Below are 14,779 nucleotides of genomic sequence, written 5' to 3' on the forward strand. Positions count from 1 at the left end.
CGTCGGGGTGATCCTTCCCTAACTCCCTGGCCCCTTCCCAACGCACGTATTGTGCGTTCAGCGAAGTCCATAGGTAGGTCACCTCTGGGTCGATCTGCTGAGGTACTGGTTGATGGGCCTGGTTCACCTGCAATCAACGGATCAGTTGCTGATCTGATAGGTGTTGATGTAATAGGGAGGACTTTCTTACCTCTGGTCCGCGGTCTCCCCCACCCGGTTGATCCACTGGCATGGCTTGGTCCTCCTGGGCAATTGGTTGACTCACCGGCCTCGCTTCGTTGGTCACTTGCAAGGTCGGTTGTACTAGCTCGTTTCCTTGATTCACTACGAGTCCGAGGTCGAGCAGACATGATAAAGACAAATCTTTGAATTAGAAACCAGAAATAGATTTAAAAAAAAAAAAAGTTTTCAAAGCAAGGGCTGCTTACTTTGACTTTCCAAGTGGTTGACTGCCTCGATCTGGTCTATAAGTTCGGAATCAACAGTGAAAGATGTTATTAAAGAGTTTATGTGAATAGAAGCTATATAACAAAACTTCAAAAGAAATCACCTGGGTCTTGAATGTAATCAAGAATGTTACCTGATGGTGTTGGTGTATTGGTTGCTTCTGGCTGGAATCGAGATGGTAACGGTGTGGTTTCCGATACAACTGATTGCCCGTCAATTGATGCGATGGTACCGTTGATAGCCGGGGTACTGCAAGGTGAATAGGTCCCGACTTTGCTTGCAACGTCTTGGATTCGATTCGCTAGATCTCGAAACGAAGATTGATCGTTGCACTCTAATGGATCCACTTGAAGAAAAAAAATGAGAGGACGGTTCGAAAATAGGTAACAGAGAAGAGAAAGAATCAAATGCAAGATCAGACTCTGATCTAACAAGTTTGAGCGAATTAAATTACAATAAAAAACTATAATAACCACCGACTTTGTAAACGCTAATGCTTTTCGCTTGGTGGCTTGTAGGAACTGTGATCTAAAGAATAAAGTGATCGAAAAATGAAGAGATAATAAACTGAATATGACAATCTACAAAATGGTAATAGGGCGAGTGGGGAAATACTAACAAGAGTTTGATAGTTGCAATACAATTAAACAGCTGGAATCGTCTGAGGAAGGAATCGTTTAGAGGAGAACTTCGGTAGGTTTTTATAACTTCTGATCGTATTGTTTGGTGTGGTTGAGTGGAAGCTTCCAGAACGAATGAAGTCACTAATAATAACGTGATTCAAACCAAATGTTAAGGCTTTTCAATAATGAGAAAAGAAAAAAAATAGAACAAGATAGAACAAAATAGTAAGTTGGTTTAACTTACTTCACTTTTTCTTTATCAGAGCTTTCCAGTATTGAGAAAAGAAGATGCGATAATTTGTTTTTAGTATTGAATTCATGTGTTCGATAATGGCAAAGGTATTTATGAAGGTGGTCGACGTCGCAATTTTGATGATTCTATTGGAATTGAATTATCTTAATGCAGGACGAATGGTCCTGGCGTTCATAGCGGGAAGCCAACAACGCGTGGACCAAGCAACACTGACAATAGTCTTCGAAAGTTGATGTCGTTCGAGAGATATCAGTCCGAATGTCGTGATCGTTCGGATTATGATGATGTGGGGTGATTTCCGAGGGTAGAGGGTTGTAGAGGTCCCTGTATCAATATGATTGAGGAGCAGGACTAAAGAAAATTACCCGGCTCCGAGGAAAATGTGACAGGTGATCGAATCTGTCAACTCTTGACAGTTCTATAAGGCTAATATGCTTATAGAATTTGACGTTGAAATTTATGAGAATGGAAATGTTGAGTATATGTAAATTACACTACACTTCCTTGACACGCTGTGTAATAAACTACACACGTGCTCTGTCCACTATTTTTGTCAAATAATTCAACACAATGTGGAATTACTGTTGCACACAGACAATAATATATATGTAGCACAAATACTAAAAGACAAGTAGTATAAATGATGCTATATATGTATGTAATAGCTTGTTAATTCTCTTTTCTCAGTGTGTACATGAAATATCACACTTAATTGAAAAAAATGGGGTGTCTTTTAATGTAATTGAGTAGACTCTTCTGAAGAAGAATTGTGAATATTTCAATTACAGTTGAACAACACTTTAGTATATTGAATCTACAAACTGAGGAAATACTTGTGATCACAATTAAATGTGATCTTAAAAAAAACAAGAGGAAAGAAAAAATGGAAATTCTAGAATTTGAAGGAAAAGAAATAGATATTTTTTGTATTATTTTTCAATTTTATTATATAAAAGAGAAGTAAAGTAAAACAAAATGAGACTGGACAGAAAGAGGTCTGTAGGAACAAAAACCGGATGAGGCCCCCAAGTTGTGAGGGGTCAGCTACTTTTTGGCTGACTCTTCACTAAAAAAGGTGAAGTAAGGGTGGAATAAAGATTAACAAAGTCTTTACTTGGTATAAACAAGTAAAGACTTCAGTTAGTTGACCTCTAAGAAGAGGGTTTAAAGCCAGTGGGATGGCTGAGTAATCCTTCAAAGGAGCTTACTCAAGAGCTCTGTTGGGGATAGAGCCTGCAGAACTTTACACTCTGATTGCTCAAAGGTTCCGCCGGATACTTTACACTCAACTCAGGAGGTATCCTATGCAATTCTAAAGCTTGGTTCTATAACTATATAGTCCCACTAGTTTAGAACCACCGCTTTAAAGCTTACAAGGGCTTGAGGAAGGTTGTAGAACTATAAGATCAAGTACAATAAAATCACTATACACAATATTGTTGGTAAGAATCAAGTAAGTTGTGATGTGGAATTGTGGAATGATAATAAGTTGGTCCTTCTTCTAGAGTGGGAAGAAGAGGAGTTTATATATTCCAGATCTAGGCGTCAACTTGTGGTTGGCGCTTAGGTTTGCTTTTCTTTGAGTTAGGTTTGGGTTAGGTTTACTATTACTAGTTAAGTCCTAGTAAGTCTTGTTACTTAAGTGACTCTTGAAACTGAGCCATGAGTTGTAATTCTTATGGTTTTAGACAAGTTTCATATAATTACATATGTATTACATATATTTACATGTGTGTTTGTTAGTCCGTGGTCCTGTACACAGGGCTCAGGGCTGACACTTATACATGTTTTGTTTTTTTCTTCTGTACACAATAAGACTTTTGCCTCTTGGCAGTCAAGCGTAAACCAGCTGCTGATCAGCCCAGAGCCAGACCCATTCCCAACCCAGCAATGATACTTGATACCAAAGTTCTCATCAAGCCTTCCTTGTTACAATTGAGGTGAGGACATGCAATTTGTTACAAACATTTTGATGAAAGGACCCTAACAGGACCTTTCCAGCCCAAAAGTTTTTCCAAAATCTCTTTGTGTTCAAGCTACACCTGCCTTGCCTATAAAAGAAGGCTGGGTATCCAACAAACTTGACCTCTTTCTTCCCCATCAGCTTATTTATTCTGTTTAACACCAATTTCCTTCATATTTTCTGACAATGAAAACCACTTTGATTCACCAAGCTTTGTTGTACTTAGTTCAGGTTAGTCTTCTCCTGTTTTACTTTGGCAAGTAATTAACTGACTACATTTCTTCAACCCAGATGGTTTTTTCCTGCCAGAAGACATGTTCTTCGAAGTTACTCATGCGGCTTGTTTGGAACAGAGGGAGAAATTTCAGACACTGATACTGATGTGCTTGAGGTCCGCAAGGAGAACAAGTCACTCCTTGAAACTTTTGTCACACAATGTGGAGTGATCAACAACTATGGTTGCACTCATAACCAACTCCTCAACTTTGGCTTGAAATCATGGACTGATTGAGTTCAACTTCCAAGCATGAAGATGACTGAGGCTACTTTGACTGAAAATGGATTTAGCTCTGATGTTGCTGCCCAGATGTTAGAAAAGTCTCAACAACTTCATGATACAAATAATAGTGAGTCATTTTCCTATATACTGAACTTCTTCCAATAAATTTCACTTCTGACTGTCTACAGAAGCCAAATGATCATCTGAAGGAATGAAACCAAGGACATATCAATGGGATCATTCCTACTTACAAATGTGAAAGTTCTCCCAGTACACCATTACCTCTGTTCCCCTTGATCAACCAATGTACTTTGCCTGAGAAACTTGTAAATCTGTTAAATCATGTTACTCTATCTGAAATTAAATTGTCACATTGTGAAACCACTTTGCCAGCTTTCCATTTTGAGAATAGAAATTTTCAAATGAAGAATAGATCATTTCAAAGGTTTACTCTTTGACCTGAGCACTCATTTTTGCACGTCTAAGAGTCATTTGTTAAAAATTATAACATTTTAAAGTTCAATATTTGACCTGAGCATTCCTTTTGCATGTCTAATATGAGCACTTAAAAAATAATTATTTTATTTTTGAAAGCTTCTTTCTTTGACCTCTGATCAAGTTCTCCTATCTGCACATCTGAGACTAAAACTTTTATATCAGAAATTGTTCTTACATGCTTCTTTATGTGTGAACTGTCTTCCTACATGATTTTTTTCATTCTCTCGGGGCTGAGAAGTAGTAGCAAAACATCTTTAAAGGCATTTTATATCTTTTTTTACATTTTCAACCAATCTTTTCAACTTTATGAGAATTTAGCAGTGGAAGGGTGACTTTTGATGTGAAGACTTTTGGCATGAATTTCCCAAAAGATTGATTTTGATACAATCAAAAAAGATTTGTAAAGCTTTAGCACATCCAAAAAAGAACATTATTTAATGACATTTCAAAAAAGGATAAACATTGTCATGTTTGAAAAAGAAAACAACTGAAAACAAACAACTGGAATCCAAGTATGTTTTCTCATCTCTATGACAAAGTGACCAAAACCACAAAGCAAACAAAACAAAAAAGTCTTTGTTCTGAGATAGGTAGTCCTTCTAAAAAGTGACACACAAATCTCAGCTGTGAACAACTTCATAACTGTTAAAAATTTTTAGCCTTCTCTTTTTCTGTGTTCAAGCAGCTTGAGTTTTCTTTTGTAATTCTCAATGCTTCCTTCAGTAGTGAAATCCTTTACAATTGGGTTGAAATGCAGGCTATAAGGTTGAAGGTACACCAGTTGCACTTCCCATGTGGTGCAAAGATCAGCCATGCCCCCATGGTGAATTGGTGTGTTGTCCATAACCTGCATAGTGTTACATTGGGGCCACAGATTCATTGCCAGTAACTATAAGCACATAGGGTAGGTTACTACAAAGATCAGAACCATAGTTATGATTGTTTCATTGGCAAATCAAATGATCAATGACCAGATGGTTTTCCAAGTAGGCCTCAAAATTCACTTGGGAGTATCCCCAACACTGAGACAGCTAATCTACCCGTAGCTGATAGCGCAAGATAGCGTAGCTAGAAACACACTGCAAAGCTACAGCTAGCAGGAATCAGCATGAATGAATCCCAGCTACCCTACACAGAGTCCCAGAAAATCTCAAGCTAACCAAATTTTGGCCTTGTAGCGTAGTGTAGAGGCACAAAACTCAGCTACAGTAGCTTGTAGCATAGCGTAACTTGACAAGTTACACTATCATAATGGTCAGATCTGTGTTAACTGCATACAGTTACGCTACATACCAAATGCATGGTAGCGTGTTGTAGCGTAGCTGTCTCAGCGTTGGTATCCCCTGTTTTGGAATATATGTAAAGCAAGTACTCCATCCATTGATATGGCTGGCAGCACTGACCAACCAAACACTTGGGTGGGGACTTCAAGCCTGGCAGTTCTTTTTCAAACTGGAGCTCAAGCAAATTCTTGATAGAGACAATGTTTGCAGTTTCATCTACAAAGGAAAATAAAGTATAAAAACAGTCAGAAAGAGTTATTAAAAGGGTTTAAAAAGAGATCAAAATGATTTCACTAGAAACACACTGTGAAAACAGGGCATCAAGGGTCAATGTTGTGAATAGCCTTGATATAAGCACCTCTGGCCATTAGAGATTGTTTAGATGCACAGTTCAAGCTTGTTTTTGAGTCCATTTGAGGCTGTCTCAGAGCTTGTTTGAAAGTGATTGGACAGCCACATGAATACCACAGGTTTTGAGGATCTCAGCTTGGAGCTCATCCAGGTAGAGGATATGATCTAATTAAAGGCATTTTAAGAGAAATGCTGGTCCTGGTTCTACTAAAGCAGTTGGAGCTCCACGGTCAATATGGTTGAAAGGATGAGTGATGACTGCATGAGTGGTTTGGTACAATTTGAACCAAAGTTTCAAGTTCCATGATGTCCATTAAATCACGTGCTTTGTGACACCAACACACAATAGTATGGATTTCCAGAGAGACATGTCACAAAATATGATTTTCAAAAGAATGGTCTCTTTTGAGTTTTGGACATACAGGTTTTGATCGGCAAAAACTGAAAATTCACTGAAAACTGCCGATGCTTCATGGAAGCGCTGAGCCTGTAAACGTATCAAAGTCCTGCGCCGTTCCCTAGGGAGTATGCGAAGCATTGTCTGATCCACGAGCACCCAAAGAGCAAGTAACAAGCAAGAAATACGGACAGATTACACAGCCTTTCACCACCACCTATCAAATCCGATGACCACATTTGTTGAAATCAAATTCCAGTTCCAAAAGTATACAATCAACTGGGTTATCTCGCTCAGCGTTAGAGTCTCGGCCGTCTGAGGGGAATGGTTGCACAGTTTGGTGAGGAGTTCCTTTACACACATGATGATGCTCATCATAGGATGTTCGAATTATATAACATTACAATGAGGAGATAAAAGGCCTTTTATATATATAGATATCAATCATTATGAGAAATCCGTCATATAAATATATTTGTTCGGCATATAGCCGTTGCACTGAAGTGGCTATCGACGCCCGCTTGCTCTTCAGCTACTCATATATTGGTCACCCTATCTGTCGGGTTTTCCGCAAACTCTCGCGCCTCGGAGTGCTTGGAACTGGTCGGAGACATCGGGAATGTGTATGCACATCGTGTTGTGCCCACGAGGGACGGATTGGAGATGGCACTCGAACTCAAAGAAGGCATGTGACGACGCTCTCTCACTCTTCAGCTGCTTATGAACTGGTCTACCCTGCGGATTTTGCTATATACATAGAACATTGCAAGAATCCAGTCATATAAGTAAAAGTTGTTCGGCATTAGCGGTTGCAATGAGGACATAGGACACGGTGGATATCGGGGCTCGCTCGATCCTCAGATCCTCATGAATTGGACACCCTACCATTCGTATTTTTCGCGAAAGCTCGCGGCTCGGATTGGTCGAAAATGGTCGGAAACATGGGATAGTAGTATACATCGTGGTGCCCCCACGAATGACGGATGGCGGCCGCGTGAAACTCGAAACATAATAAAGGTTTATGAAGCTGCTTGCGCGTTGTTCAGCTGCTGATGGATTGGTCTAACCTTCGGATTTTCCGTTATCTACATATCTTATCGCAAGAACCCAATGGGAAACACGGGAAATGGGTATGTACATCGTAGTGAGTCCAAGAGTGACGGATGGCTGCCGTGTGTCACTCGAAACAAACTGGAGGTTTATGGACACTTTCTCTTCATGAGCTGCTCATGGATTGCACTCTTCGGAATTTCCGACTTACGCGGCGGCGGCGCACCGGTGAAGTGGTAGTAATATGGTATAAAAGCGCCAGACTTCATGACCAACAATTGATGCTCGACTCCAGCCTTCTGAGGTGTCTATACAAGCATACGTAGTATCACTTCAATTCTTCATCGTACTCTCTTGTCCTAGTCTTCAGAGTTATTCCACGATATATTTTACACCATTTGGAGCTTCCTGACAAATAATTTTTAGCAAATTACTTCTTCGGAATACAATGCGTCTACTCTTCTTGTATCTTCTTTCCTACGGGATTTTTGAATCCCAATCTCTTGCCGTTCCGTCGAGAATAGCAAAGGATGTGGCCACGCACAAGTCCGACAGTTTTGAGGAAGTGGAATTTCCTTTGAAAGCACGACCAGATGTACCAAAGGTCTTCTATCCTGAGACAGTACGGTTGGTCTTGAGCGGGTAAGTCAATTGTACCTTAACACTGGAGACGACGAGTGACTGACTTTATGGTATCAGGCACCCAGATATATCGACCACAAGGTCACCAGAAACCCAAGTGAGTAGTGACTGGTATCTAGGATTTCCTCATGGTGATGCTGTCCAAACATCCTGAACCAAATCACTGATCCACTTGTATCATATTGAAAGAGTGCTTATGTGGCATGGCAGGAGAAAACTTCGAAAAGGGGCCGCTCCAATCACGAGCAATTGCGTGAACAATTAGGATGGCCTGAACATTGGGAGACTGCAGCTCCAGCTTTTCTCGATAAGGGTAGCCTTCAAGATGAGAGAATTTCCAAATTGATTCCAAATGGTATGGTTGGAGTGTGATTCAAATGTCCAAGAATGATGAAGCTGATCATATGAATGTTCATATTGTGAAGATTTCCCTTATCAAACTCCGGACGGAGTGGATGACCTTGTGGTCTGGAGCAGGGCTTCGTTAGTAAACAAGGAATCATTCAAACCTAAGAAAGGAGAGTCTTGGCCATCAGAAGACTATAATGACCCCGAGAGAGTATCAGCTTTACTTGAGTACATCGACAGAAATTACTTGTATGGGTATGCGGGTCCACGTGATGTAGAACATGACCGTAATTTGAACCTCGGACAAATGTTACATCCGGGTAAGAAGCCTTACAAAGCCTCCAATGGTCAAACAATCACGCAAAAAGAAGGTCGGGAAGCTTTCAAATGGGCTGGAAGGCACTTTAATGCCTATCTTGAGGATGTCGTTTTGACAGAATACGAAGAGGTGGTGTGGGTCAGAAATCCAGATTTCCGAAAGTAAGTAGCTTGCGATACAGCACTGGGAGCATTTACCTTGAAGGCTTGCACGCCACTTAAGGCAAATGTGGCAACAGTGAAGTCGAGCTTAAATTCATTCAGCTGACGATGATGATATTTTGTTGTTGTTGGACTCGCACTCAGAGGAGTCAAGTTGGAGCACGTCCAGTGAGTATTCATCATCTATCACATCACAAGTCCATACCAGGGAGTCCAATGTTCCTTTGTGAATCCAAGCTCTGCACTTCTACAAAGAAATTGAGTATCAATGTCTTCTCTACTTTGTATATGTTTAGTGTCATAGGTCCCCGCAAGAAGGAAAAACGGAGCGGTGCTAAAGCCATCTCTTCAGGGCAGCACTTGGAGGACCCCGTTATCACCAAACATGTTGAACACACACCATCTTCGGAGCTCCCACGGGTAGACTATAGGATCGGGGTTTTGCTGGAGAACTTCTGATAATCCTGATAAGTTCTGATAATCCTGATAAACCCTCACAACCCCATAGGTTATGGGTCCACATTAGTCAACATCATATGTAAAGTTAGAAAAATCTCCAGGCCCTTTACCACTTAGCGTCTGGACTGCTGTCCGTCAGGCAGACCACGTGGCCTACGCCCTTGAGGTGTCACCTCTCACGCCTTGCGATGCGACCTTCTATCAAAGTTTTAAATTCTACTAGTACGATTCATATTATTCACTGGCGCTCTGAAGTAAAGAGATGCAGTAAAGCTAACGTGATTGTAGGTGTATGGATGTTTTCTTAGACAAATTGAGAGTAAAACAGAATTTAAACAGATTTTTTTATACAATCAACTTTTTCTCTTATAAAGGTTTTTTATGCTAGTGAGACTATGAACGGATGTGCAGTGGAAGGAAGAAAACAGCAAAGTAAAGCTGTCTTTTGATGTCTTTCTCAACTAAGTCCAAAAATTTGCTCGGTTTTGAGTCAAAGTTAAAAAAATGCCACAATAACCTTTCTTCGAAGAAACCAAAGAAAAAAATGTCGATAAATGTCATGGAAATTTGATAAAACCTTCCAATGAGAATCGATCTTTAAAATGTCTCACAAAACCACACTTTATTTTGGTTTCCGAGAATCCTTGCCATATATGAGGAATCGAAAAAAGAGAGTACATATTAAGTTTGATTGAAAGCTCAAGATTTCAAAACGTGAAGATGAGGAACTTTTTGGTCAGGAGAAATTGATCTTTCCTTACCACTCCAACCCAATTTCTATGACCGTGAATCTTACACTCTTACTCTTCATCAAGTCAAATGAAAGAAAGGATTTGGATGCTATGGAACTCTCACTTTTCTGGGCCGACAACCCCCAAGCCTCACATCGTCACATGCGCAACATAAGTGAAAGTCTAATTTGATTGAAGAATCATAAGTCTTGATCTTTGTTGAAAAATATGAAGCATGAGCTCTTTCATTACCATTGGATAAGGAAACAAATGAAGGATGCTAAGTCGGTAAATGTCTGTTGAATATTTTTCCGTTGTGCTGCAGGTCTTCTTTGCGTGGTGGTGGTGGTAAAAAAAATTCATCTTGAAACACTGGAGGTATGTGAGGTTTTTTTCATTTGGGGAGAATGGGACAGGTGAGTGACATGCACACGTGATGGCCTAACGCTAAGGTTTCTGACTTTAGTACGGACTAGCACATAGCCATGTAATATGCTATTATAAATTTTTGAATTGCTTTTAACGGGGGCACTGTACGCTGTATTATCAGAATTTTATCAGTATCAGATTATCAGGGATTATCAGGAAAAAAACCCGGATCCTCAAGTGCTCCCGCTCCCAGAACAGATTGGGAACTCGCAACCCAACAAAGCCGGGTCTCTTGAACTGCTGGGGCAATGAGAAGCATGTGAGACAGGGGTTGGGACACCTCTCACTAGCTAGGTTGACTGAGCCTTCGAGTCTATTCTCTAAAGACTCCATAGTATCTTGAAATCTACTGAAACCCTTCAAAAGGCAAAGTCCACTTGATTTTGTCCAAGCAAAATTTCAAATCATTTCCTTCGACATATCCCAGAGATAGACACAACTTGTATCAAATTTTCAAAATGGAAAAGTTTGTCTCGCTACCGATCCTGGCATCTCAATGTTCACCAGCTCAACCCCTGGGCATATCTCTACGTGATCATTTGGATCTCTTTCTTGTCATTTCTTGGTCTCCATTTGGGGTTCTTTCCCTGTCTCTATCAAAAGACAACAGTTTCGTATGAAAAAAACTCATATATGTCCTCTAAACAAAATGGGGAAATGAGTTTCAGAGCGATCCACTTCTCTTCAAACAAACTATTTTGCCTTATCAACCTTTCTGAAAGTTTATGTTGTCAATGAAGAGTTGAGTGATGTTCATTGAGAGGTGCTCAGCGAAGCCAGATTTATAAATCTTCAAAATGCGAGGAAACTACTTTATCCTAAGAGCGACTAGCTGATCAACTAACTCGAAACCGAAGCTTTTGATGATGAACTCTAGTCTCTTATCACGTCTATATACCTCCCAGCTTACTCTGACGTTTCTCGTCCTCAGGGTCACTCAACTTGGAGAATTCGATTTTAGCTTTGTATCCCTTTGTTCTCAAAGATGTTGTGAGTATGTACCAAGCTTGTCTTCTGGTTGTAATGAGGTGTCAAGATTCTCAAGTGACTTTGATTGAGAGTCTTGTGTGGAATCAGCCTAACATGTTTTTTTCACAGGCTTCAATTATGCATCCTGTACTTGTTTCTTGACCTGTATCATTTTCATCACCCTTTTGCGTATTGGATGCCAATAATAAGTAACAATGTAAGGAAGCAACTATGCAAGGCCACTTCTTTTTGAGAACATGGCCAACACACATCATCCATAAATGCCCATTTTCACAATTCTATGGACAATTCCCAAAATGAATGGGAAGATAGAAGCAGAAATGGGCAGGTTTGTGAGTAAGTGAATCAGGTCTTTTGTAGTGTATATGCCTCCCTTTGAATTTTGAGCTTGAGGCTCAATGCAAACACATCATTATTTGCCAACATGAGGAGCCAAGATGATCAACAACACTCCTCAATTTATTCTGACACTTCAAGTTCGAGGATGTTATGATGATATACAAAGAAGAATCTCAAACTTGAAATGTTTCTGATCAAAAATTATCAACCTTCCCTTCACTGATGATAACTGATTTCTCTCAATTCAAACACTTCAAATATGAACTTGTACCTTTTGATTTTGACAAGATATGTACATATTCAAACTCTAGACATTTCTCCTTTTGCTTGGATACCAATCTCAAAAAATCAGATTATGATCATATATTTGGATTCCAAGTTTTACTCATAATAGTGTTAAAGTGCTTCAAGTAGTGATCTAGCTTCATAGAATGCCACACACTGAAAATCAAAGATAGCTTCAAAGGCTACATGATTGCATAAGATGTCTAATAGGAAGAGATGGTAACAGAGTGTCAAGTTATGATCATCGTCATCATTATTTTTTAGATTGTCATCAATTATGCTGCTGACAACACTGTAATGATTAGTAGTTGATAGGATCAACACATCACCTATCAGCATATGGATATTGGGATGTCCTGTATTATTTAATGCTACAAATGCATATCACCTTGTTCACACTTTCAGACACTAAAACATACACCCATATATGTGCTGATGATCAAATGTACAAACAAACAGGAAGGAAAAAAAGTTGCTAGTATGGTCTATGTATCAAGGAAACCATCCAAATGCCAAGTGAAATTGAGAACCACATCGCACTTCAAGGGAGAATCTCAACATTAGTCAGTTGGAGATGAAAGAAACTCTGCCTGCTCATTCATCTATCACAGGATTTTCAAAGACTGGTAGGTCATCTGGTGGTCGTGTGGCTGCGGAATTGCCTCGTGTAGCACGTCGACTTACCGCAAAGTTTTCCTCGGAAGATTGCTATATTTGATTATTTGACAAACGAAGGAAGTCGAAACACATCCAAAGATAATCCCAATAAGTGCAAGTCAGTGAAAACTATTCTATTCCTCTTCTCTTGGCTCATTTAGGCTTCTGACGGGAGTGAAGGCGACCCCAGAGACTGCGACGAGATCCTTTGCTGACCTCTTCATTTGAATCAGTATCATCTTCAGATAAGTTGTTATCCGCTTCTAATTCAGCGATTTGAAAGACTACAGCCCAGTAACATTCATTTGTTTTGCGATTTAAACACATGTATCTGACTGGTTGTCCGTCCCATAACTTATCGAGACTGTCAATATCAAATACATTAGATCAATTTCTTTCAACTGGGAGGGATCTGGCATGCTTGAACACACCTGAACGAGAGATTGACGACGGGGATCTTTAGTGAGAGGGTGGAGAAGTCTAAAAATCCATTAGCGAACTCAGCGTTGATCTAGGTCAAGATGATATTTGTACCACACGTAAGCTTCAAGCGCAATACTGAACTTCTGATGAAAAGGAAACTTACAAAGTCCTTTCAAGATTCACATCGAGCCAAGTTTAACATACAGGACAATCAGGGCGTCAGCAGAAAGGCAGGCCCAGCAAGAGAAACATGTTGCATACTTTGGGTCCCAGGGTCAGCGCTAGACGATTGGCCTCAGAAGCAAAGTACCTGCGTCGGAGATGAGGCTGAGGTGGGGTAGGATCAGGCATAGTACTTTTGATGATTGTATTGCAATCTTCAACAGGTTTTTTCCCATCCCATTCAGGCAATGGTGTATCATCGGATGGCAATTTTCTTGAAGAAAATCAAAATCAAAACACGCCTGGTTAGTTTTTGGGACGCAAGGTTTTCTCTCATCTCACGAACTTACACCGTTTTGACGTAATTCATCGTCGCCAAAAGGGGCGACCTGTGGATCAAGAATTGAAACAGTTGTAGCGTTCTCATCGGTCTCCACAAATCATACCAGCATGTCCAGTACGTATGAGACATAAGCTTACCATGCCCATGGTTTATCCGCATACAAATCGCACTGGAATTTGCACCAGTTAGAAGATAATGAGCCATGTAGACGATTTCTGAGGGTAAAACATAACTAACTTGGAACCCTGGGTCAATGTACGAAATAGTTTTGACAGCTATAGCAGTGCCATACGGCAATCGACTTCGGATCGGTTGATCGAAGGTATTGCCGAACACGCAGTCATTGGCGTTTGTTGGCTTGAGAAATCGGCCTGAAGGGGATTGTACCATACCAATCCTTCGCATCAGAATCTCTCATCTCCAACATGAAGTTGCTTTGCGAAACATGGACTGACCTCGAACTTGAATACTCCAAGTGACATCATGGTTATATAAGAAATAACCAGACTCGGTGTCGCGGTAAATTTCCCCATCAACTCCCGCGAAGTTTTTGATTCTGGTTTAAATCACATACAACAGCGGAAGATAAGTTCCAACTCGTGCCTCTTTAAACAAGGCTTTGATATTTTCTTGTTTAAGGTTTGGGGAGTTGAAGAAGAAGAGAGGGTATGTCTTTGTAAGCCCAATGACCCACCTTACGATCAAAGCACCTGCTCAAAGCGGTCGAGATACAAATCAGTCTTCACTTCAAAAAAAATGGGTATGCTTGATCATATCTTTTTTCTGAAATTGAAGACCTTACCTTCAAAACTATCCGTTTTGATGGGCATGGGTCCAGTTTGATCTGCATTGACCTTGACGGGTGAAAGTTCATCGAGTGTGGGACCTGCCATGATTTGAATACGTGGACCGCGTTTCTTCATTCTGAGGATAACGTTGGCTTTTGGTGTCTTATTGGTTGAATGTGAATGAGGATGTGGGGAGAAAGTCTTTCCTGTTGACTGAAGTGGTAATTTAGTTCCCTCTTGACCGAGCACAGGAAAGCTCAGCAGCGGTTTAACAAAAACGGCTATCAATAGACGCCGATGTCCGGCGCATGTAACAAACGCATATGTACAGTCGGCGTC

The 14,779-nt window shown here is 40.3% G+C and overlaps 2 protein-coding genes across 2 annotated transcripts; one reads left to right on the forward strand and one right to left on the reverse strand.

The window, feature by feature from the left end:
• Positions 1–7,812: 7,812 nt before the first annotated feature.
• Positions 7,813–9,293, forward strand: MELLADRAFT_124139 (uncharacterized protein; the record flags this gene model as incomplete). The annotated part of the gene is made up of 6 exons (XM_007415425.1): positions 7,813–8,006; positions 8,064–8,103; positions 8,196–8,361; positions 8,432–8,834; positions 8,979–9,002; positions 9,131–9,293. The coding sequence occupies 6 exons, from the start codon at positions 7,813–7,815 to the stop codon at positions 9,291–9,293; spliced, it is 990 nt and encodes a 329-aa protein (XP_007415487.1).
• A 3,013-nt stretch (positions 9,294–12,306) lies between these two features.
• MELLADRAFT_75661 (uncharacterized protein) lies at positions 12,307–14,669 on the reverse strand (the record flags this gene model as incomplete). Its single annotated transcript, XM_007415529.1, has 11 exons — positions 12,307–12,775; positions 12,941–13,088; positions 13,156–13,235; positions 13,311–13,316; positions 13,409–13,583; positions 13,660–13,698; positions 13,790–13,821; positions 13,890–14,023; positions 14,108–14,208; positions 14,347–14,362; positions 14,455–14,669. The coding sequence occupies 11 exons, from the start codon at positions 14,573–14,575 to the stop codon at positions 12,662–12,664; spliced, it is 966 nt and encodes a 321-aa protein (XP_007415591.1).
• Between the last annotated feature and the right edge of the window lie 110 nt (positions 14,670–14,779).

Source organism: Melampsora larici-populina (genome assembly GCF_000204055.1).
Source record: "Melampsora larici-populina 98AG31 unplaced genomic scaffold MELLAscaffold_51, whole genome shotgun sequence".
NCBI classification, from domain to species: Eukaryota; Fungi; Basidiomycota; class Pucciniomycetes; order Pucciniales; family Melampsoraceae; genus Melampsora; species Melampsora laricis-populina.